The sequence below is a fragment of the Phalaenopsis equestris genome, unplaced genomic scaffold (genome assembly GCF_001263595.1).
Source record: "Phalaenopsis equestris unplaced genomic scaffold, ASM126359v1 Scaffold000107, whole genome shotgun sequence".
Lineage (NCBI taxonomy): Eukaryota > Viridiplantae > Streptophyta > Magnoliopsida > Asparagales > Orchidaceae > Phalaenopsis > Phalaenopsis equestris.
The window spans coordinates 5,644,371-5,670,142 of record NW_018164549.1 but is presented as its reverse complement, the minus strand read 5'-3'; the positions used below and the strand labels follow the sequence as shown (position 1 = coordinate 5,670,142).

At 32.2% G+C, this 25,772-nt stretch overlaps 1 protein-coding gene across 1 annotated transcript; it reads left to right on the top strand.

Moving 5' to 3' along the window:
• The first annotated feature begins 22,468 nt into the window (after window positions 1-22,468).
• On the top strand, window positions 22,469-24,871 carry LOC110020828. Its single transcript, XM_020719084.1, has one exon. The coding sequence runs from the start codon at window positions 22,541-22,543 to the stop codon at window positions 24,671-24,673; it is 2,133 nt and encodes a 710-aa protein (XP_020574743.1). The 5' UTR covers window positions 22,469-22,540; the 3' UTR covers window positions 24,674-24,871.
• Window positions 24,872-25,772: the final 901 nt, after the last annotated feature.

The window sequence follows — 25,772 nt, the reverse complement described above, 5'->3', positions numbered from 1 at the left end:
TTGTGTCATACTTTAAAATTATGGGAGAGGATAATTGAACATAGGTTAAGATGTATTACAACGATTTCTCATAATCAATTTGGATTTATGCCGAGCAGGTCCACTATGGAAGCTTTACATTTATTGAGAGGTTTGATGGAGAAGTTCAAAGAAAATAAATAGGATCTACATATGATTTTTATTGATTTAGAAAAGCTTACAATAAGGTAAGCTTTTCTAATTTGGATGTTATATGAGTATATTTTTCGAATTTGGATGTTATTCCAAGTATTTTTTATGGGTTTTCTCAAAAACGTTGTTTGTTAGTGAACTGAAACATAAACAGTTAACGATACTTGCAGCTCTTTGTTGTTCATGCCTTCTCAAATACAGAATTGTTTTCTTCAGTTTTAAAGTTTATATCAGACAATGTAACTATCCCCTTGTTTTAATCCATTTTTTATGGATCCCTAAGGATTAGTGCAGAAGAGTCAGTTTTGCAGCTTGTGCTCCATGCCATGTTGCATGAGTTTTTGCAATAGTAGAGTCATCAAGGTGAATCAGCTACCATAAAAACTATCTGAATCCCTTGCAATTTCTTTGGTAAATGTAGAGGTATTGTTAAGGTTCTCTCCCATCTGATCTGTTTTGGATGGTTGGGATTTGATCATTTGGAGACATACATGCCACTCAATTCTTATGTTTTTATATATCTAGCACCTAAACTTTGCTTTTCGCATATATATCACCCCAATCTTTCATATCACATAAAAAATATCGCTATTTTAACTTTAAAAAGTGAAAAACACATTTTCATGCAAAGTTAAGGTGACATTTATGTAAGAATTAAATGTTAAGATGTTAGATATTTAATTACGTAAGACTTGAGTCGTATGTTTTGTATCTTAGAATTTATTTTTTGATTTTGAATGAATTGAATGTCAGTTGGCCAAAATGAATGGGACAGCTGGGAATTTTTAGTTGCAGATCAATCCATTCTCATTTCGCGCGAGCCATGGCTCGATCCTCACTCTGTTTTGGCTGCATCAACAGTAACAATCCCTTGTGGTTTTCTATAATCCTCTACTATAAATTTTTGTACTATAAAGCAGAAGTTGAAGGTCAGTTTGAGATGCAACACAATGGTTGGTTAGCATTTTTGAAAAATTTACATACATACCTGACAGTTCTTATGTTTGCATATATCTAACATCCAAAGTTTGATATTTACATTTATTACATTTTGGTGTCATAAACCTATATATGAAAATGTGTTTTAAAAAGATGGTAATGATGATATTTTTGATGTAATGGTAAATATTTGAGTGGTGAGCTTCTAAATATGAATGTTTAGGTGATGGATATGTAACTATATAAGAACCGTGTTGTATGTATGTGAATGTCTCGTTTTAAATGATGTAGTTTGCAAGTTGTACCGACTCACCATAAGTAAATAGTGATGTAAATACTATTTTGTGATAATTATTTTAATATTTTTATTTTATAAATGAAATTATATAGCTTTTGAAATATTCTCTCTCGTATATGGGGGAAATAAGAGATAGAAAGTAAGGCTTGTTTTTGTTGAGGTGAGTATAGAGAAAATTGAAGTCACCATGATTTAATTAATGACTTTCCTAGAAGCACATGTTGATGTCCCTCTTGCATGCCCAACCGTTGCATGTCAAGCTTCTGAACTAACTTATAAATTGATAGACAGTCCTTTTGCAGCTAGAGATTTATCTTTCAAGGTGATTATTGACTTTAGATGGGTGATTTTCTAATTTTAACATCTTTTTTTTTTAACAAAAGTTTATCTTCTTTGAAAAGGACAATAGAAGGTAAAATTGCTTCATTTTTTGTTTTAGGCTCTGTTTGGGGTGGCTGTAGCTTCTCAGCTTTTCAGCTGCAGTTGTGTTGCGCCAGAAATACGCTGTGGGGAAGCTGACTGCATGTTTGGTGCAGCTGTGTGAAAACAGTTGTAGAACAATTGTTTCTGAAAAAATAATCATGTTGTCTTGTATGGTAAATTTGTTTAAAAGAAGACTGCAACAACTACATTTTTAAAACTCCATAAACAAAATTTATTATGTAAGAAATTATTAAAACTTGAAAGTGTAAATATGTAATAAATTTAAGTGTTAGACAATTAATTAATTATTGTTATGTAATTAATATAAGTCTTAGATATGTATATATATGTAACAAAGAAACCACAACCAGAAAAAAAATTTACCCAACAACTAAGCAAGTGCGAGGAGATTTAACAGACATACGAGAAAAGGGGCACGGGGGTATGGATTTTGCGATCTAACAGGCAATATAACCCCAAAGAAACTACATTCCAGATCATATTTACCCAGCAGCAGATCTAACAGTCATGCAAGAAAAAAAAATTTCTTACATTTGTTGTGAGGAGATCACGAGAACAAGAAGAGAAGAGAAAGAAGAACAGGAACTGTCACCAGTCAGAAAAGAGGAGGGGAAGGGAAGAAGATCGCGGCTTCTATTTCGCGGGATAGGGCAAAGGGGCATGGGGGTAAAAGTTGCGTCCATGAAGCTTGGTCGCGGCTTAACCCACTTTCTGCTTTCGATCTGAATCGCGGGAAGCATCGGTAGGAGCGCTAAACTAAACGCCCCCCAAAAAAAAAAATGTGGCACGGCACCGCGCCGCATTCCCACCGCCTGCCCAAACATAGCCTTAGTGTGATAAATTTAAGATTTTTTCACTAAATTATTCAAGTGTGTAGCAAGTAGTTATATTTTGAGCAAGCTTTTACGTGAAGATTAGGGTGATTTTAGGAATAGAATTGATCATTTTGTTTTTAAACTGACAAAAACTTCTTTAAATATAATTATTTGGCTTTCTTTATTGCAAATTTTTAAGCAATCTTATCAAGTTTCATTAAGACAAATCCATATTTTTCATAAATGTTTTTTGGTGAGCAGAGATTAAAACATACTAAGGATATTATTTCACTAAAATCCCTTTGAGAGAAATACTAAAGAACCATGTTGAGGCACCCTTTAGTTCTTCTTTGATAAATAAGGATCCTAATGTTTTTGCATCAAGATGCTAAATTTTCTATCAATAAAGAAAAACTTCAAATTTAAACTTTGCTTGAGATTTCACACAATGCTTATAGTTATACACTAAAAATTTTATAAGTAATCGTGAAAATCACATTTTTGTAGACTTTTATAATTTATATTTTATTAACATTTAAGTATCTTTACAAAACTTGTAACATTGAACATTCCACACATAAATGGAATGGAGCAACAATAATGTTTTTTTTTTTTTTATTCCTTTTATTATGAGTTTTTATTTAAGTCATGCCATTCAAAAGAAATGTATGAGTATTTCTCGTTTCTCTTTATTGTTCTCATAACAAATTGATGAAGATGAAGCACATAATGTAGTGATGCACATCCTCCATTTATTCTCTATTGTTGATCTTGATGTCACTCCTAGTGGTTTTTCATAGAAACTCTCTTAGCTTTTGATCTTAAGCCATAGGAAATGACGGATCAACGATGTAATGAATATTCAAATTTAGATTATAATGCTAGTAGCTTTGAAAGAGTAAACCCCAAGAGAGTGGCAAATTTTCAAGAAGATATGCTTACTATTTTAATTTCTCAGGTTGCAGATATTGAGAGGAAGTTAGATCAATATATAGAAAGTTATCCTCAAGGACCCCCAGTTATTAAGGAAAGTTTATTTGGACAATTGATTGAGCCTAACTATTTTGAGACTCGCCATGAGATATACAATCCTTATTTCGATTATTACAACCTAGGTTGGAAAAATCATTTGAATTTTAACTGTAATATTAAGTTTATTTCATATTGCAAACTTCAATCCACATAATGAGGAGAAGGAGTCACTATTAGAACATAATGTGATTCAATTGGCGGGTCCGTTGGAAAGTCAAAAGAGTGAGTTGAAAAATCAAGAGGTTGCAATATGAAATATAAAAAAACCAACTGGGACAGATTATTAATGCAATTAACAGTTACCCCCAGAGATTTTACATAGTTGCCCTGAGATAAACCTTAAGAAGATGAATGATGAGCAATATAAAATTATTGAACTAATATTTAGAAGAATTCAAGTATATGTTTCAAAAGAACTTTGAGTTGAGAGATGAGGATAAGGAGATTGGAAGACAAATGAAAAAAATTCCTAAGGCATTAGAAAACCTATTTCCTCAACTAAGATAAATATAGAAAGACCACCTCCACCATTTACTTAGTACCAAAAGAAAGAATTGAAAGACAACCCTGAACAGAAGAGTAGCTTAGAAGAATTTGATCCAGAATCTGAATTATCTAGAGAGATATCGATCCAAAATTTGGAAGATCTTGAAGTATCATATAAAGATTCATTTCTTATAAATTTCAAGGATGATATTAATATGAAAATTGAGAAAATCACCAAAAGAATTGTGAATCTAGAAAGAAATATGAGTAACAATGATATGAATCAATCTGAAAAGAAAGAGATGAAAGAAAAATCTAAATTCAAGGACTTTATAAGAATCCCTGGATCCGAAAAAGATTGAGTGATTGATTAAGGATGACTTAAATGGATTTTTGATCCATATAGAATCATTTGTCGGGCTTGCAACGTTAAACAAAGCGCTTTATGTGAGGCAACCCATAGTTTTCAGTGTGGTTTGATTTAGTGTGCTTGAGAGTTATGATTGTTAGTGTTGTATTATTTTGGCTTTCGTGTGGATGAATCAGTTTGATTAATGAATGATGGATGTTTGGATTGTTAGTGGTTTGATTTGATCTTTGTGTGTCATGAGGGAGGTGATTCCTTAACTTCTAATTATGGCTAGACTTATATATTTTCTTGTAGTAGTTGGATTGACAAGTCCACTATGACTCGGGTCTCACCGGGACTTGAGTTTTACAAGAGATATCATGAATTTTAGCAGTGACAGTTCCATCTGAATTTTGTTATTTTCTTTCTTTAACTTTTTTTTTCATTTGGTATGAGTCATGAACCTATTTGATAAGTAACATGTGAATGATCTTACATTATCCTTATAACTATTAGTGGTGCTTAATTAAAGAGATATGATGATGCCTAAGGTTGGTGCTCGAGAGCCAATATATCAGGGATAATTGTCTCTAGGGGATTTGACTCTATAAAATTCTTTATAAGCACATCATATATATATGTGTAGTGTTTCCGTTAGAAATTGGAAGTAAGTTAGTGAGATGTCATGAATTAAGGGAAGAATTGACCTCATTTAGCATGTGTGTTGTGTTTTTGTTTTATGATTGTTTTTGCTTACAACTTTATATAGGACTTGAAGAACATAATTATATTCTTATGATGATACCTGTTATGCTATTTAGACTTTTTATGCTATTTAGACTTTTTATGCTATTTAGACTTTTTCAATTTCATTCTAGCATGTTTAGTTTAGATTTACTTTCTACTACACATTTTCTATCCTGATGAATATTTGTAGTTGTTTGTTATAAACATTTATGGTGGACAAAATTTCTGAACTATTTTTCTTCTTGCTTATATTTTTTGTATTGAATGTTATACATGTTAAAAATCAAGTTTGGGGGTAGGAAAAAAAATAAATTTATAAGTGAGTATACTTCCTTTTAGTTTAATATTATTGCAAGCATGTCTTAGGCTAGATTTACTTTTTTTTACAGTCATTCTATCTTGATTATGCATGTATATGAAATTGATAGGGTGTTATAGTAGTTGGCAGATTTGGCTTTTACTTTTTCTTTCTGCTACATTTTATGAAATTGATTGCAAAATATTTAACATTTAAGTTTGGGAGAGGAAGAAAAAAATAAATTTCAACGTTAAACTTTATTTGTCCTCAAAGAAACTACAAATTAATTATATTATGATTTTTGTTATGTAGAGTTATTTTAAGATCATTAAAATTTTAAGTATAGAAATGCAATAGGAAAACTTAGTAAGGACTTTAGTAAAAACGATGAAACTAAAGTTAAGATGTTTAGTAGAGAATAGTAGGAAAATGATTTTTTATTTATAGTAGGAAAAATTAAATTTTTGAAAAGTTAAAGATTTTTAGAATAATACTTTTTAAAGAATTTAGACTCCATTAAAAATACTTTTTCTAATACTACATTTTAAGTTAAGGAAAGAAAACAAGTTTTTAATTTTAGAAAATGGATGATAAAATTCAACATCATTAAAGATCTATCCAAATATAATAATCCTTACCTAAAAAAAGAAAAAAGGAAAAAAAAGAAAAAAGGAAAAAAAAATAAAAGAAAGAAAGAAAAAGAAAAGTATGAAAAAGGGAGGAGAAGCTTGATGATTATGACCTAATTAAAAATTAATTTCACTTGAATCTTTCTAAGGAAGAAAACTTAAGATCAATTCTAAGCTTAATTTCATAAAGTATTATTAAAATTATTTTTTCTAGATAAGTGTTAAGAGCAAAACACAACTGAAATGGAGCGAAACAGAGCCAAACATAGCAAAATGGTGGAGCTACTGCAGGGTCGCGCCTGAGGTGCTAGAAGGGCTAAAATCCATAGAACCAGCGATAGAGGTGCTAGAAAATGGCATCGGAGGCGCCAACGATGGGTTTTGATGTATTTTTGGTGGTTTTTTATTATTTTGAGATGTTCTAGAAGGCTCTAAGTGAATCAAACGCCCCATGGAGTGGTTCAATGAATCTAGATACTTGGGAAAAGACTTTTGAATGAAGAGATATGTCTCTTCGATGAAGAGATTTGTCTCTTGGAATAAAAAAATGTTTCTTTTGGAAAAAATGAGGAATTTTGTGTCTCTTTAAAAATAGAGGGGTTGTCACCTCTCATGGAGGAATGTAGGCGTGTGTATGAGGGGAAAATAGAGAGGAATGCTTAGGGATCTTCGAGTAGGAGTAGAAATGTAGATTTCTTCCTTTTCTAGAAAGATTTGAGAGAGGATTTTGAGAAAATATGTAAGGAATTGTACTAGTATTGCATGGATTAACGGGAGACTTTGTGGGAGAGATTTTCATCTTTCTTTCAAGTAGAAAAAGCTAAGTATTGTGTTCTTCATTATCTTATGATTTTGTAAACATTTCTTTAGTGTATTTACTTTAATATAACAAAGTTTTTTGTTATATTTTCTTCGTGCTTTGTGAGTAATTTTTCTTACTCTTTCTTCTTGTTTGGAATTAGTGGCATGAGAAGATTATGTCTTTGTTTTCATTTTACTTTTCTTTTGCGATGAGTAGTATTTATGTGTAGGATTTTAGGATGCATGTTAGTATCATGTTAGTATGCGAAGGATGCATGTTAGTATGCGATTTAATTATAAATGTGATGGTTTTTATTTGAACTTCATTTAATTGCAATTTAGGTCTGTTGTAATGTTAAAATTTGTTGAGAAACATAAAATTCAAAAGGGATATGATTTCTACACAAAGTAAGAATCACATTCAATTTCATGGATGAGAGTGCAGTCCATGGGGTTGAGTGCAAATAAATAGGAAAATATATTTTGATGGACTCAGAATTAGAGATTTTATGGTGACAGACTAAAATCTCCAATTATGTTCAGTTGCTTGGAAATTAAAGTGAGATTGTTAGCCCTCAAGTGGAAATGGAGCTTTGGAGTGACAGCCAATTTCCTCTAAACTTAACAACGGATTTAGGGACCAAGCTTTGGATTAATCAATGTTCTTTATGCATTCTTAAAGGGTAAAGAATTGGATTTCTTCTATTTGACACATACAATATTTAATGTAACTCATTCTTAAACATTATTTAATTCACTACATAAAAATAGTAGTTTTTAACATCTCAAAATTCTCTAAACCAATTCATTCAGAAAGAGTTATCTTTAAAATTAAAATTTTCATTTAGGAGTAGTTATTGGTTGTCTTAAACATAAGATTTACATTTAGGAGTACTTGTTAGAAAAACCACTTAAATAGATCTTCCAAACTAAGGACTTATAATAGTAGACTAGAATTAGCTTAAGGGATTTCTTACCTCGCTTCTCTGTGGGATCGATACTTGGATTTTTAAAGAAAGTCCTATATTACTTGAAGTGATACATGCACTTGCGTAGAACCACTAGTGTGTGAACTATTTTATATATTTTATAACATTTTGAATTTGCACATTAACTACTTAATATAAATAGGGTCAAGTTTTTTTTCATATTTTTAAAGCAAAATTACTGCGTAAATTTTGAGATGAGTCAAGTGTTTGGAACTATTACTGGGGATTTAAATTGACATAAAACACCCATAAAAATAACACACACTAGGGGTGCATTAGTTATAAAGTGGGGTTTTGCTTTTAAAATATCAAATATATAGTTATGATTGTTTTGTTGCAAACAACACTACTGCATAGGGGCATAACGGTCGTTTATCCAAAAATAGTTGTAATTCAGTTGTTTTACAAATGAACAAAAAAAAATAACTAGCCAGCTTATCCGGATCAGCTGTTAATCAATAGATTATATAGATCAGTTGTTTTTTAACAGATTATTAATAAGTTGTAGCTACCCCAAACAGACCCTAAGTTTTTTGATAGATAGCTCCAAGTAAAGGACTAGAAACTCCTTTTTTCTTATAGAGCTTATAACTTAAAAGACTTTCTTTAAGTAAAATACAATAAGATAAAAGCTTTCTCTCTCTCATATGTCTTGGAAGGAAAATGGAATGTTAAACTTACTATGAAAGATCTTTTAGAATGGAACAAAAATTTGTTTTATTTCATGATTCGATATTTCTGCTAGACTGTTAGACTGCTAGTCTGAGGATGATAAGCAGAAGATAATCTATGCATAATATCTTATTTCATTATGAATATCTCAATTCTCTTATTTCTAAAATGAGATCCTCCATTAGTTAATTACTCTCGACATTCCATATATTGTAAAAATGTTTTTTATTTAAAAATTTAGAAACACTCCGAGCATCACATTTAGGTACGACAACAACTTCAATCCATTTGGACATATAATCAATGGCAAGTAATATATATAAGTTTCCAAATGAAGGCATAAATGGTCCCATAAAATCTAATCCCCATACATCAAAAAATTCAACTTCCAATGTGTAATTTAGAGGTATTTTGTTTCTTCTAGAAATATTTCCTACTCACTGACATCGATCACATGTTTTAATATATTCATTAACATCTCTAAAAGGAGTAGGTCAATAAAATCCAACTTACAAAATTTTATAAGCAGTTCTATTTGTTCCAAAATGTCCTCCAAATTCAAACTCATGATATCTTTCAATTATTTATTGAGTTTCTTCATAAGGCACACACCTTCTAATAATTAGATTTTTACGTTATTTATATAAATATGGGTTATCTCAGAAATAAAATTTTGAATCATATATAAATTTCTTTAATTGTTGATTTTTAATATGGTAGAATATCACTTACTAAATAATTTACTATATCGACATACCACGGTGTATTTATTTCATCAATACTATAGAATTGTTCATCAGAGAAATTTTCTAAAATTTTATTTGCAAAATTAGTTAATATTTTTTTTCTAGTCTAGACAAATGATCAGTTATTTGATTGTCATTTCCCTTTCTATCAACTACAAAAAATCAAATTTTTTGCAACAGAAGTATTCATCTAATTAACATTGATTTAGGAACCTTCTTTTGCATTGAATATTTAATAGCATAATGATCTGTATGCATTATACATCTACTTCCAATTAAGTAAGGTCTAAACTTATCAAAGACATAAACGATACATAATAACTCTCTTTCAGTTAATTTGAGCATCACTCAGAGTTTTACTAGCATAATAAATTACTTTAAAAATCTCTTTGTGACTTTGTTCTAAAACAGCTTCAATAGCATAATCAATAGCATCACACATTATTTCAAAGGGTTTTTCCCAATCAGGTGGTACTATTACAAGTGCAGTGATTAAATTTACTTTCAATAATTCAATTGCTTTTATACATTCCTCATTAAAATCAAATTTCGTATCTTTTTCTAAAAGTTGGCATAATGACTTAGTTATTTTTGAAAAATTCTTTATATAACACCTGTAGAATCCAGCATGTCCCAGAAAACTTCTTACCCCTTTGACCGTAGTCGGTGGTGGTAATTTTTCAATAACTTGAATTTTTGCAGGATCTACTTTCATGCCATTTTCAGAAAATTTATGCCTAAGTACAATTCCCACTGCAACCATAAATTGACATTTTTCCAAAATTTAGTACTATGTTGATTTTTTTCACATAATTCTAGAATTTTTCTAAACTATTTAAGCATAATTCAAGTGAAGTCCCGAACATAGAGAAATCATCCTTAAATACTTTCATTCTATGCTCAATCAAATTACTAAATATTGACATCACACATCTTTGACATGATGCAAGTGCATTGCACAATCCAAAAGGCATTCTACGAAAAGCAAATGTTCCATAAGGGCTTGTAAATGTTGTCTTGTCTTGATCCTCAGGAGCAATTGAAATTTAATGATAATAGGTATATCCATCTAAGAAACAATAGTATTTATTTCCAGCCAATCTGTCCAACGTTTGATCTAGAAAGGGTAAAAGGGTAAAGGAAAGTGATCCGGAAAGTGATCCTTTCTGGTGGCCAAGTTTAATTTTCTATAATCTATACATATTCGCCAACCAGTAACATGACTTATTGGAATTAATTCATTTTTCTCATTAACTTCAACGGTCACTCCTCCTGTCTTTGGAACACAGTGAATTGGGCTTACCCAAACTCTGTCTGAAATATCATATATAATTCTAGCATCTTACCATTTTAAAATTTCTTTTTTAACAACTTCTTTCAATATGGGGTTTAATCTCCTCTGAGGATCAGTTTTAGGTTTGTATTGTTCATCTAATAAAATTCTGTGCATACAAATTGAAGTACTAATTTCTTTAATATCTGTTAAAGTTCATCCAAAAACCTTTTTAAATCTTTTTAATATTTTTATTAATTTTTGTTCTTGAATTTTAGTTAACTCAGAATATACAATAACAGATAATATAGATGAATCCTCTAAAAATACATATTTTAAATGAGCAAGTAATACTTTCAGTTCAAGTTCAGGTGGTTTAATACTTGAAGGAATAAGATTTTTTTATCATTTTCCAACAAATCTAAAGTTTCAAATTTGTCCTGAATATAATCTAAATTTTCTTCTTTTATTTCATCCTCATTTTCATTAAATTCTTCTTGCTTTAATTTTTCTTTAAACTCTTTTTTGAATTTCTCATTACTTAGATAATCATAACTTCCATCCTAAAACATTCATCGTCTTTTTCTATTGCAGTATATTTCATACCTTTCGCAATACTAAATTTTACTTCTTGATCATTAAACCTCATTATTAATTCTCATTTTTGTACATCTATCCCAACTCTCCCTGTTGCAAGAAATGGTCTCCCCAAAATAATAGGAATTTCTTTATCTTCCTCCATATCTAATACAAAAAAAATCTACAGGGAAAATAAATTTATCCACATTTACTAATACATCTTCTGTAACTCCTTTAGAATAAGTGATTGATCGATCAGCTAACTGAAGAGTTACAGTAGTAGGGGAAATCTCTCCTAAATCTAAACGTTTAAAAATTAATAGAGGCATAAGATTGATACTTGCTCCTAAATCACATAAAGTTTTTCCATAAAACTTTTCACCAATTGCACAAGATATAGTAAAACTACCAGGATCTTTTAACTTTTCAGGAAGTTTTTTCTGAATAATAGCGCTACACTCTTCACTAAGTGCAACAGTTTCATGATCTACAAACTTTCTTTTTTTGTTTAGTATATCTTTCATAAATTTCACATAACTTGAGATTTGTTCCAAAGCCTCGATGAAAGGAATGTTTATCGTTAACTTTTTAAGGATTTCTAAAAATTTTGTAAATTGTTTGTCTTTATTCTTCTGTTTTAGTCGTTGAGGAAATGAAGGTGATGGTTTTTCTAAGAGAACTTATGTTTGCTCAGTTTCATTATGGCCAGTTTCCATCTCTTCCTTCTCCTCATCAACTTATGTTTCTCTTTGGATTCTTGTTTCAATTTCTTTTCCACTCCGTAATTGAATTGCTTTAATTTGTTCTTTATTTTAACCTTTGGGATTAACTTCCACCGTACTCGGAAGATTTCTGGAAGGTTTTTTACTAAGTGCAGTAGCAATATGTCCTAATTGATTTTTAATATTTCTAATAGCAAACCCTTGATTTTATATTTGATTTCCCATATTCAACATTTATTCAACATTTCCTCTTCCATCATTCCTCTTCCATCATTAATTTCTTTTTCTTAACTTGTGGGTTAGGGTTAGAGTTAAATCCAGGAGGATAATAATGTTGATAATTAGAATTTCCTTGGTTATTTAAATTTTCTGAGGGGTTCATTGAATTGTTATAATTATTCCAACTAAAATTTGGGTGATTTTTTCATACAGGATTGTAATAGTTAGAATAAGGATTATTATTTTGATTATTAATAGCATTCAAAGTTTCATAAGATGATTGAGTATCAATTATATTTCATAGTGAATTTTCCTCTAATATAGATAGTATTTGAGAATAGTTCACTCCAATTTGATCAATCTTTTTTGATATAGCAGCAATTTGAGATGCTAAAATAGACATTGCATCAAATTCATGAATACTAGCTACTTTATTAGGATTTACCCGTTCAGAGAGCCATTGAAAATTATTAGTAGTCATTTTTTCCATTAAAGAGTATGTTTCATCAAAAGGTTTTGACATTAAGGGTTTGTTTGGGGGCAGCTGCAGCTTATACAGCTTCTGCTGATAAACAACTTATCCTGATAATCTGCTGATGAGCAGCTAATCCGGATAAATTGGCTGACCGTTTGGTTTGTGCGTTTGGAAAACAACTAATTTGCAGCTGTTTGTGGATAAATGACCATTCTGCCCTTGAACTAAATAAGTTTTTTGGTTTTTGCGGTTTGGAAACAGTTGATTTGCAGCTGTTGGTGGAAAAATGATCATTTCAGCTACGCACAGTGGAACTGTTTGCAACAATAATATAATGATAACACATTCAATATACTAAAATCTAAAACAAAAATAGTACATAACAGTTTACAGGACAAAAAAAAGATATAATCCTCACTCAAGGAAGACTATCTACCAACCTTTTAAAAAAACAAAAAACAACAAATCTAAGCTGGTATCTACAAACCATGCCAAACAGAGCAAGTAGGAGGTATAAATAATAAAATTATTTGGATGAAGGGAAATTTACATAGTTAGCAGACAATTCTCTAGCATTTACATACCTCAAATCTAAGTATCTAAGCTTGCATATGTACAGACATAATACTTTGGTGCTTTAAACATATGTATGAAAATGTGCATAGGAATTGAATGTATGGAATTGTGTGATAAGTGCGTAAAAAACTGAAATTTAGGTGTCCTATATGTAAAAAAAAATATGTTTAACAAGAAGAGCTAAAAGGGCATAAATTTCTCATTGATCCATCATGAAAGCAGATCCACTTATCTGCATTTCACATTTAACGCTTAAAAAAAATGTTGTTGTTCCAAGTAGGCTATCTACGCTTTCAGGAGAGGATGGAGAGCGCCTGGATTTGGGGGAGGACAGCGACGGAGGATGTGTAGGAGGGGGCCGCTAGCTTCGACGGGCTTTCGACGACGAAGGGCCGGAGAGCGACAAAGGGCCATGGGCTTTGACCGGCTTTTGGCGACGGAGAGCGATGAAGGGCCAGAGAACGACGAAGGGCCACGGGCTTTGACTGGCTTTAGGCGATGGAGACCAACGAAGGGCCACGGGCTTCGGAAAGAGGGCGGGGTAAGTTTCGTGAGCGAGAGGGGTAGAGGCATAAAGAAGCGAAATAAGCTCCAGGCGAACGCGAATCACATGTATAACCCCGTGATTCACGTGTAGTGGAAAATATAAAACGTAGTTTTGATATAATCTATGAAATGTGCAAAACAAACGGGTAGGCGACGTTTTCAAAAATGCCGCCGCACTTATATGTTGTCCCAAACAGGCCCTAAAGATCCGCAGTAGCATCATCCATAATAGATCTAAGTGATCCTAATAATCCATTGTAAAAAGTTTAAATTATTAACCAATCTGGTAAAGCATAGTGTAGACATTTTCTAAGGAGATCCTTAAATCTTTCTCAGACTTCATATATTGATTCCCCATCAAACTAATAAAAAGATGTAATATTGTTTCTAAGCTTAGCGGTTTTCGAGGGTGGAAAATATTTAGCCATAAATTTTTTGTGAAATTTCTCCCCAAGTTCTGATGGATCCATGTGCTAATGAGTTTAACCAAGCTTTGGATTTATCCCTTAATTAAAAAGGAAAAATTCTAAGTCTAACATCATCATTATACACTCCGTCATATTTAAAAGTAGCACAAATCTCAAAAAAACTAGCCATATGTAAGTTAGGATCTTCAATAGATGTTCCTCCAAACTGATTATTTTGTATCATTTAGATAATAGTAAGTTCAAGCTCAAATGAATTAGCAGAAATATCAGGATTTTGAATAGTTAAGTGAAGTTCATCTGTTGTTGGATTAACATAATTTTTTAAATGTTAAATACATAATTTTTTAAATGTCTTTGTCGATTTTCATTTATTTGATTATCTAAGTTATTCGTTATTTTGTTCAAAATTTTAATTTATTTTTGTTGTTTTCAAATTTTTCTAATTGTACCTTCTAATTCTGAATCGTATGGTACTAAACCTTCAGATCTTATATTTCACATAAATAAATATAATAAGCAAAGAAAATTTTCTTAAAAATACTCTTAATTATATGGTTATATGTTTTTGGATTTTCGGATTTCTTAATTTACCAAATCTATTAATTTACTTTTACCTTACCTGACAACGGTGCCAAAAACTTGATCCCGATAAAATATAGTTGTGTAAAATTTATAAAGTTGACTCCGCTTTGCACCGACGTCAAAAATTTGACATGGTATTTTATGAATAATAACGTTAAGCACTTAAAGTTAGGATTCTATGCAAGTATACGTATAGTTATGAAGTAATATAATACTTTTTTAAGTCTCAAATATTCATCACACGGGGAATGTTAAATTTTGAAATGATAAATTAACTAGGAAATTTACAGAAATCTAACGAAATTACTGTCACTAATTTCGAAAGTTTGAGATGTTATCAAAGCTAAATTATTTATTACTAGCAGAATTTAAAAGCAAATTTTAAGATTAATAACTACTAAACTATATTTATGTAATGAAGTTTGCTTATGTGAAAATGCATCTTTCCCACTACAATGAGTTTTTTTGTGAAATGAGTTGAGATAAATGGTTTAAATATGTATTGTGTCAAATAGAAGCAATTTTAATTATGTACACTGATTCAGTGTTATAGAAAATTATTGGCTAATCTTATGTTTAGTCCCTAAATTCGTGGCTAGGCTAGAAGGATATTGACTCCAACTCCAGAGCTTCCATTTCCCTTCCACTGAAGGCTAACTCTCGCTTTAGTTTTTAAACACTAAGATCGAATTGAGGATTTTTAGTCTGTCACCCTAGAAATCTTTAATTCTACACCCAACAAAATATTATTTTTCTATTTATTTGCACTTAATCCCATGAATAAAATACTCATTGATGAACTTAAATGTGATTCTTACTCTGTTGTAGAACTTATACTCCATTTCCCGAATCATATGTTTCACAACATATTTTAACAATTCAATTGGTCAGATCGAAAAGTAAATAAAGAGCGGAGTTGAAAAACCATCACAATTTATTTTAAATTTTAACATCGTCACATCCACATTATCTCTTCATTTCACCATAACTTAGAGTAGGGAGAAAGATAAAAGAATCTACTCAGAGTTCATGAGAAAGATGCAACAAAACATAAATTTCATATATAAAAGAAAGTTATAAAAGAAAGTTCAGAAAGTTCATACAACAATACTAAACAAATAACACTTATCTGAAACTTTTTCTCAAAACAAATCCTTTGTAGCCTCTCTTAAGAAATGTAGGAAGAATAAATCTCTCACCTCTCTTCCACTCCAACACTTCTTAGAGAAGAATTCACATTTAAAATCACCAGAAAAACTCAAATCTATAAAATCAATAACTAACTAATGGTGTCGAATGTAGGTGTGTGAAAAGAAAAATTAAAAATGAGTCGAAGAAGTTGAAATGGTGCAATGGGGTTCTGATCAAATTTTGGCACTAAATAGAGCATAGGTCAGTTCTTCAATAGGTGCATCCAACAACTCAAAAAGTGTCCAAATTCATCGAAACTTTTAGAAACAGGGCTTCCACCGACACTGGTGTCAGAGGCCCGTAATTAAATCCTAAGTTTTTGTCAAATGGCGTCGTCGGCGCTGACTCTTGTTCTGCAACCTTTTTATAGGTTTGCGCTGTCCAGCGTCCTTTTGGCTCCGTTGGTGCTGAGTAATTCTTCTAAATCTTCATTTTTGCTCCAAATTTTATCATTTTTGCTCATCCTTTTTTGTTTTATTTTTGCTCTAAGTCCTCAAAATCAACAACCTACAATAAAACATAGAAAATACATTCAATTATTTAATCTTATGTTTAGTCCCTAAATTCGTGGCTAGGCTAGAAGGATATTGACTCCAACTCCAGAGCTTCCATTTCCCTTCCACTGAAGGCTAACTCTCGCTTTAGTTTTTAAACACTAAGATCGAATTGAGGATTTTTAGTCTGTCACCCTAGAAATCTTTAATTCTACACCCAACAAAATATTATTTTTCTATTTATTTGCACTTAATCCCATGAATAAAATACTCATTGATGAACTTAAATGTGATTCTTACTCTGTTGTAGAACTTATACTCCATTTCCCGAATCATATGTTTCACAACATATTTTAACAATTCAATTGGTCAGATCGAAAAGTAAATAAAGAGCGGAGTTGAAAAACCATCACAATTTATTTTAAATTTTAACATCGTCACATCCACATTATCTCTTCATTTCACCATAACTTAGAGTAGGGAGAAAGATAAAAGAATCTACTCAGAGTTCATGAGAAAGATGCAACAAAACATAAATTTCATATATAAAAGAAAGTTCATACAACAATACTAAACAAATAACACTTATCTGAAACTTTTTCTCAAAACAAATCCTTTGTAGCCTCTCTTAAGAAATGTAGGAAGAATAAATCTCTCACCTCTCTTCCACTCCAACACTTCTTAGAGAAGAATTCACATTTAAAATCACCAGAAAAACTCAAATCTATAAAATCAATAACTAACTAATGGTGTCGAATGTAGGTGTGTGAAAAGAAAAATTAAAAATGAGTCGAAGAAGTTGAAATGGTGCAATGGGGTTCTGATCAAATTTTGGCACTAAATAGAGCATAGGTCAGTTCTTCAATAGGTGCATCCAACAACTCAAAAAGTGTCCAAATTCATCGAAACTTTTAGAAACAGGGCTTCCACCGACACTGGTGTCAGAGGCCCGTAATTAAATCCTAAGTTTTTGTCAAATGGCGTCGTCGGCGCTGACTCTTGTTCTGCAACCTTTTTATAGGTTTGCGCTGTCCAGCGTCCTTTTGGCTCCGTTGGTGCTGAGTAATTCTTCTAAATCTTCATTTTTGCTCCAAATTTTATCATTTTTGCTCTAAGTCCTTAAAATCAACAACCTACAATAAAACATAGAAAATACATTCAATTATTGTGCAATATCACAAAAAATGAGTATAAAATATGAGTCTAAAATGCATATAATTTGTGTGTATCATAAGGGTAAAGAATAATATTGCTTATATTTGGCACAACACAATTTGCATACTTCCATAACATAAATTTTATACTTATTATTGATTCATGATAAAAAGAAATATATTTTCATATAAAGTGTTTTTCTTTTACATAAACTCAAGTTATTTTTAGAGGTTGTTACTGTTTTGTCAAAATCTTAAAAATATTAAAAAGATTTGAATTTAATAACTATAAAAATATCTATAGTTTAAGTAATTGTCTTTTTGAACTAGAAAGTTTGTTGATCAATTGTGCACATTGTAAATTGGATCAATTTTTTTTGTTCTGTTGCAAAGTAAGGAAACATAAGTGAAAAATATCATCAATGACATTGTTAAACTGTGCACATAAACAGTAATCGGGGATCAAAATGCAACACTATTAAACATGTTATATTTATTGGATTTCTTATATTGAAGGATTGAAAATTTTTCATAATGTTGAGGCCCATTATTTGAGTCTAATATTAATACAAGTTGTAAATGATTCACAATAATACCACTCTCACCTTTTCTTTTGATGCCACTTTTTATGTGCCAAATAAACAGCTTCCTCCCAAATAATAACTTCTTTTTTTCAACCCATATTGCAATAAATCTTAAGTAATTCTCCTTCCCTTTACCATAACGTTGTTAATAATCTTCTTAGTTATTATTTTAGTATTGGTTTACATTATTTTGTGGGAAATTAGAATGAAATGTTTGGTGCTAAAACAACTATATTAATTGGGATGATTTTTAAAATCAATTCTACAGTTGTTTAAACTATCACTACAATTAAAACAAGCCTTTGTCACACTGGTTGGGGTCGGTTACATGAATCCTTTTTCTTCATTGTGTCCTACTTAGGGTCATAATTTCATTCAAATGTAATAGATTAAGATCATTTTTTATATAGGATGCCCAAGTTTTTTTAGCTCTATCTCTGCCTTTCTTAACATAAGTTGAATTAAAACATAAACTCTCCAAACATGATCTTAAATGGTCAACATTTAATGTTACCAAACCATTTATGATGACTCTCTCTAATATATTTTGCCACTGAAGCTATGTCAACAATATCACAGATATATTCGTTTCACATTTTGTCTCTAAGTGTTAAGCCACTCATCCACTTAAGCATCATCATCTCAACAACACTTAACTTTGTTTTATGCTTTTCTTTTAAAGGATAACATTTTTGTGCCATAGGTATTATAGGTCTCACACCATCTTATAAAATTTTCCTCTCAATTTAAGCAGTACTTTTCTATCTCACAATAGACTCGATGCAATCCTCCATTGCAACCAACTAGCTTGAATTTTATTAATAACATCCCTATCTATATCACCATCATTTTGAACAATAGTCTTGTGATATCTAAAATGATCACACATTTTAATGATTAGATCACCCATAGTTACAACTCATTTACTAGTAAATGTCCAATGCAGGCCTTTAGACTCCAGTGTAGACCTTTATAATTCAATTTTATCCTAAGTTCTTTCTCTAATATCACCCACAAGAAGGATATCATTAATGAAAGGCATACACAAAAGTGCATCGTCTGATAAATGTCTAATAAGAGCATCCATAACTAAAGCAAAAAAGATATGGGCTTCAAGATAATCACAAATGTATTCCAACAAAGATACAAAAATACTTGGCCAATCCTAATTTTGTTCGAACACAAGTAACAAATCTAGTATACATATCTTTAATGACTTAAATATAAGTTATATCAACACATTTCTCCTCTAGAAATCTCCAAAGGACTTCTCTTGAAACTTTTTCATAAGCTTTTTCTAAATGAATAAAAATTATAAGTAGTTCCTCTGTATTCCCTTTATACTTCTCCATCAAAGATCTCAATAAATGTATAACTTTCATAGTAAACCTCGCTAACATAAATCTAAATTGATTATGAGAAATCTTTGTAACACGTCCTAACCTAAGTTTAATTACCCTCTCTCATAATTTTATAGTATGACATATCAACTCCATTCCTTTATAGTTTGCACCTTCTTGTGAATCCCTATTATTTTTTTTAAAAAAAGAGATAAAAATACTCTTCCTGTACTCCTCAAGCAATTTTTAAGTTCTTAAAAAAATATTAAAGAGTTTAGTGAGCCAAAAAACTCTCAAATCTCCCAAACAATTCCACAATTCAATTAGGATATCATCAGGTTTTACTAATTTTTCACTCTTTGTTTTCTTCAAAGCCTCATCAACTTCTTTTTAACTAATCTGATAGTAAAAATAAGATTTATTATTATTATTAATGATATTATGATCATTAAGGATGATCGTATTTTCAGAAACTTCATAAATAAAATTATCAAAATAGCTCACCCATCTATATTGTATATCTTTCTCTAAGAAAAATACTTATTGATTTTCATTTTTAATAAACTTGATTTGAATTAAATCTTTAATTTTCTTTTCTCTTTTTTTTAGTTTATACATATATTTTTCACTTTCTTTAGTATCTATTCTATTGTAAAGATCAATAAAAACATAACTTTTAACATCACAAATTGTTCTCTTAAATTCTATATAAGCCACCTTATATTTTTCCCAATAAACTCTTACATTTAAACTAATTTAAAACATAACTTCTTGTATTTTATCTTTTCTTGAACATTATTATTCTATCACCAATTATTTTTATTTATAAAAATTTTTCCTTTTGATTCTCATCTTTTGCAACTTATTTAATAGTGCTTGTTAATTTATCTCACATAGAATTTGCTTCTTCATAAACATCCTAAATCTTGAAATCGTAAAGTTTACTCATAAAAATGATTTTATATGTGATTTTTAGGTGTTTGTCTAATTCTTTGATTTTCTTGTATTCTTTACCTTACAACTCTTCATCTTAAAATTTAAAACTAATAATCGATGTTGAGTACTTAAATTTTCACTTGGAATGACCTTACAACCATTACACACTTGACGATATTTTTTTCTCATAAGAAAACAATCGATTTATGTTTTATTAGATCTATTCTTATAGGTAAAAATATGCTCATCTCTTTTCTTAAATAAGATATTATCAATAATAATATCATATGCTAAGTTAAAATCTAATATGGTTCTACATTCTTCATTAATCACTCCAAAATCATAACCACCATGAATATTTCTAAAAACTTCCCCCACTCTACCAAGATGTCCATTTAAATCTCATCCAATAAAAGTTCTTTCATAAAAATGTATCATTAGTATTAATTATTCCAGGTCATCATAGAATTTTTCTTTTGAACATATATATAGACCTACTTGAGGAGAATAAACACTTATAACATTAAAAATTTTAGTATCAACAACAATATTTAGGGTTATAATCCTATCTCTAGTTTTATTAATTTTTATAACATTATTATTTTATCCATAATTACAAATGCATCATTTTAGTTTGACTTTTTCAAGAATACTATAGTTCAAAACTTAAGCTATCAAACTCATTAGCCTTATATCGAATCTATTTAGTTTCTTGAATACATAAGATATTTATCTTCTTATAAATCATAATATCAAATAATTACTTAGTACAACAATGAGAGTGCCTATATTTTAAGATTTTATACTAATATTAGTTTCATGAACTAAATTTTTTACCCGCATTGGTCTGTAATATGGGAATCATTGCTTATTTGACATTACACCAGGACGCCGGTGTAGCGGTCCTTGCACACCCTTCACTATATTTAGGTCATATAGTATGTCGATTCTAAGGGACACCCTAATATTTACAAAGAATTTAAATGATTCATGTCATGATCTTTCGACAAATTTTACATTGATTGTTAACTACCTAACAAACCATTCACTTTTTTTATCTCGGGCTTGAGACCCAACAATGACATCGTTTAAACTAAGTAAACAAAAATTCACGACTTCATGGTTTTAAGAAGGGTAAAGCTTCCTCGACTAATAAAAATACATTAGTTAGTTTTTGGTAATAATCGATCGCTTACACTATACTCTATGGATAATATTACAATTTTGTTTGCATTTCAATATCTCCATCACACCATCTTTTTTTTGGTTTTTTTTTTTTAAACGAATTGGTGTTTTATTTATACCATGCTCTTTGTTTCATAGCATTTTTTAGCCAAGTCATATGCCATGAAGGTTAGGACAACATTTTGGATACAATTATTGGGATTATTTTTTCACTAAGGTATTATGGACCATAAACAATTATTTGTTATGATTGTCTTTATATTGATTGACAAAAAATTTATGTTTAATATTATAATATTTTTTTGTTAGTTTTTTTTTCTTCATAACTTCTAATTCTCTAATATAGTTCATATATTGATCTTAATGATTGATCATGTAATGCATTATTTTATAAATTTTATTACAATTTTTTTTTTCTATCTCTATTGAATTTTAATCTAAATTTTTTTTATTGGCTAATATTTTTTATTTTATCTATCATGTATTTACCTTTGTTAATTAAAAAAACAATAATAAAATAATAATAATAATAATAATAATAATAATTAAACAAGCACTAGTCCGCTGATTTACAACATTACGGAGTTAATTAATGAACTTCTGCCGTTGGCACCACGTAATAGAACCAAAAGGTACAACTTAACCTGTAGTCAGCACTGCTTTACTACTGGGTCCTTATTTGCGGTCCCATTCAGAGGTTTCTTAGCTTAATCCGGTGGAGCAGAACCCCGTCCATTTGCATTGGGAAACCTCACTCAGACTGCATCAAGAAAACGAAAAAGGGAAAGAGTGGGCGATCGAGATCGAGATCGAGATCGAGAGGAGAGGTTAAGCGGGTAGATGCCGAAGTCATCATCCCCATCGCCCACCATAACCCCTATGAACCCCATCAAAACTCATCCCCAAAACCTAACCCTAAACGCAGCCTTAGGTCTAACACACCACGCAGCCGCAGATGGCGTAGTCGTCTCCACCGACGACGATGCAGACTATATATTCCAATCCTACCACCTGCACTCCGAATCTCTTCTCCTGGATGACGACGACGACACGGAGCACGAGCCCCCCGTTTGCAACCCTAACAACTCTAGCCCCACCGGAACCCTAGATGACAACCATCCCGAATCACCGTTCTCCTCCCTCCTCCTTCGAGACCCTGACATGGACGATGAGGAGGAAGAGGATGACGAACTCCCTGCCCCCGCCGGCCCCGGCGGTGTGGTCCATGGTCCTGACTTTGAGCGGAAGACCGACCCCAAGCACTCCTCCGACGCTTTCATATTGGCTGCAGCGATGCCGCACGTCGACCCTTCGCCGCACATCTCCTCTCAGTTCTACACCTTCAACCGCGATTCCCATGCGTTGATGATTCGCTGCATCCTTGAGAGACGACTGGCGACGCCGAACGAAATCCGGCAGGCAACGCCTCGGTCGGTGCTGAAGTCTTGGCGCTTGGTTTGGAAGGACCGGAACGAGGACACCGCGTACCTTACGGCGTGGAAGCGGATACAGGACAAGCTCCACGCACATATCGACGACCATGGTAACCCCTCTCTTTACTTTAAGAACAACACGGCACAATGCGTCTCCCATTTCGAGCAATGGCAGGACATAGTCGCCTCTTTCCATGCGGACCCTGACCTTCTCCGGCACCTTGGTCTCAAGGAGACGGTTGACAGAATCAAGCAGTCATGGACAGTTGGAGCCAAATTTTATGGCATCCCTGAATCCTTCATTCGTGATTGCATATCTTCATGTCCCATTTGTTCCTCATCCACCTCCATTGCTGGCGCATCTTCGTGCAGCGGAGGTGCTTCTTCCCGATCCAAGCGGCGCAGATTTGAATACACCGAGTCGTTTGACGTCCCGGCCAAGGACGTGCCTCGCAGGCTTCAGCAGCTGGCCGCCAAGCACAAGGTAGTTCTTTGCATCCGTCAGAAGTATATAAGGTACAAACCCTTTATGGCGGAGGTAAAGGATTATACATGCCACCGTGCTGGAGAACCTTCATCTGTTTCAGCATCAACCTCTACAAAGAAGCCAAGGGTTCTGAAGAGGGAGCCTTACCAGTCAAAACGATGTGGCTGTGGGTTTCGTATCCGAGCCATTGTACCCATTGCCAATTATAATGAAAAAGACAAGACTTTTGTATACCTCGAGGAGGGCACAGCTGTGTTCAAGCTCTATGCTGTGCATTCTGGGCATGAACCAGGCCCCCTAGATGGAAATGCAAGGATTATTCACAGGGTGGTAGGCCACAAGGGCGGTTTAGAATTTGACCCTGTGGTTTATGGGGTCCGAGAGGATACAGAATCTGAAACTTTTGTAGACCTTATGGTTAAGGAAGATGGTTGTGATAGCCATCACACCATTCTACAGAAAATCCAGGAATTGAGGGTGGAGGCTGGCTTGTTAGAGGGTAAGATGGCTAAGATGCCACCAGAGTTGCTCAGTACACTTTCACGTGAGTTGACAGATACTCTGAACAGGCTCAGGAGTTTTACAGGTCAACAACTTTCTGAGGAATCCTTAGTTATGGGTGATGATAGCATAGGGCAGTGGGGAAGTGAGCAAAATCATGATTTTGATGAGCATGGCAGGATATTTGGCAATAAGGATGCTGAACTCATTGAAGAGGATGAAACTGATTTTCATTCAACCCTTGGGCCCATTGTGCCATGGGGTTCCATGGCAGTAGAGTGCCAGGAGCAGAAGATTCTCATGGGGGATAGCTGCAAGTCAGTCAAATGGTTATTGAAGGAAGATTGTAGTGTCTTTGATGAAAAGAGTATACTTAATTGTGGTGAGGATGAGGACTCAAAGTTAATAAAGCCTTTGAGGCATGAAGAAAACATTGCAATGCAGGTTGATGGGTTCTACCCCGAAAATACAAAGTGGTATGATTCCCCTGTTGGTTTGGATACTGTAACAGATTCTGGAGACGGTGGGTTTAGGCATGGAGGACTAGTGTGAGTGAGTGTTTAGGAGTACTTTTTTATTCTCCCGAGGTACTTATAGAAGGAACTTTGTGCATTATGTATACTAAAGACAGTTGGATTTCACCTCTTTTAAAAGTTGGCACAAACATTTATTTTTGAAATTTTCATTCCGTGCTTCTGTTGGCTTTTATGCCTGGCTACCTTACCAACGAAGTCAATTTTTATAAGGTTGTTTTATGTTATTATTCTATTGAATTTCATTTCCTTCGTTTCGTGTCTATTGTATGTTGTGTTGCTTAATGCACCATTTGCCTTTCTTCCTTGCTTGATAACACATATTTTAACAATATGCTTTACAGACTAGGTTTTTGTTCATTGATGTATGGATGTTAACTTTGGCGGATAGAGCCTGGTAGCTGCTATCCTCATCAAGCCAATGCCACACCATTTTACATGTATGGGGCTTCCACATGCATACCACATAATTTTTATGTATTTACATATCTAACACCTAAACATTCATATTTACATGCATACCACTCATCATTAAAATCATAAGAAAAACGCCGCCATTACTGCCTTTCTAAAAGTGAAATACATCTTTTCGCTTGTAGGTTTATGTCGCCAAGGTGTTATAAACAACATTTAGAAAACCGGACCGGACCGAACGATTCTACCGGTCTAATCAGTCCGACCATGAATTGGTGTCTGGTCCAGTCCGAATCACATAATGGACCATTTCTATCATCGAACCTGCGGGAATTCGTTTAACTGTCGGGAACCAGTTTAACCGCAGGTTCAACCAAGAAACCGGCGAATCCGTTCCCTCTTTTGAAAATTGTGATATTACTTTTTTATTTTTTTGTCATTCTAAAATTAGAACTTACTTTAACTTTAGATATATATGTATAATTTAAAGAGAGAGTGAGAATGGAGGGGGGGTTACAATGGCATGTGGTCAGCTTTTTTGTATGGTAATATTATTATTATTACTTTTTTTGCGGTAAGGTTGGTTATTCTGAGGGAAGAGAGCTTAATGCTTCCGTTATAAGTGTACTCAATGATTTGTATTACTATTTATTTGCTTTAAAAATTTAGAAAATTGTGGTTGTATGTTATGTGTTTATTTATTT

Coding starts and splice junctions, on each gene's coding strand:
- LOC110020828 (XM_020719084.1), top strand. CDS start 22,541: ATGCCGAAGTCATCATCCCCATCGCCCACCATAACCCCTATGAACCCC.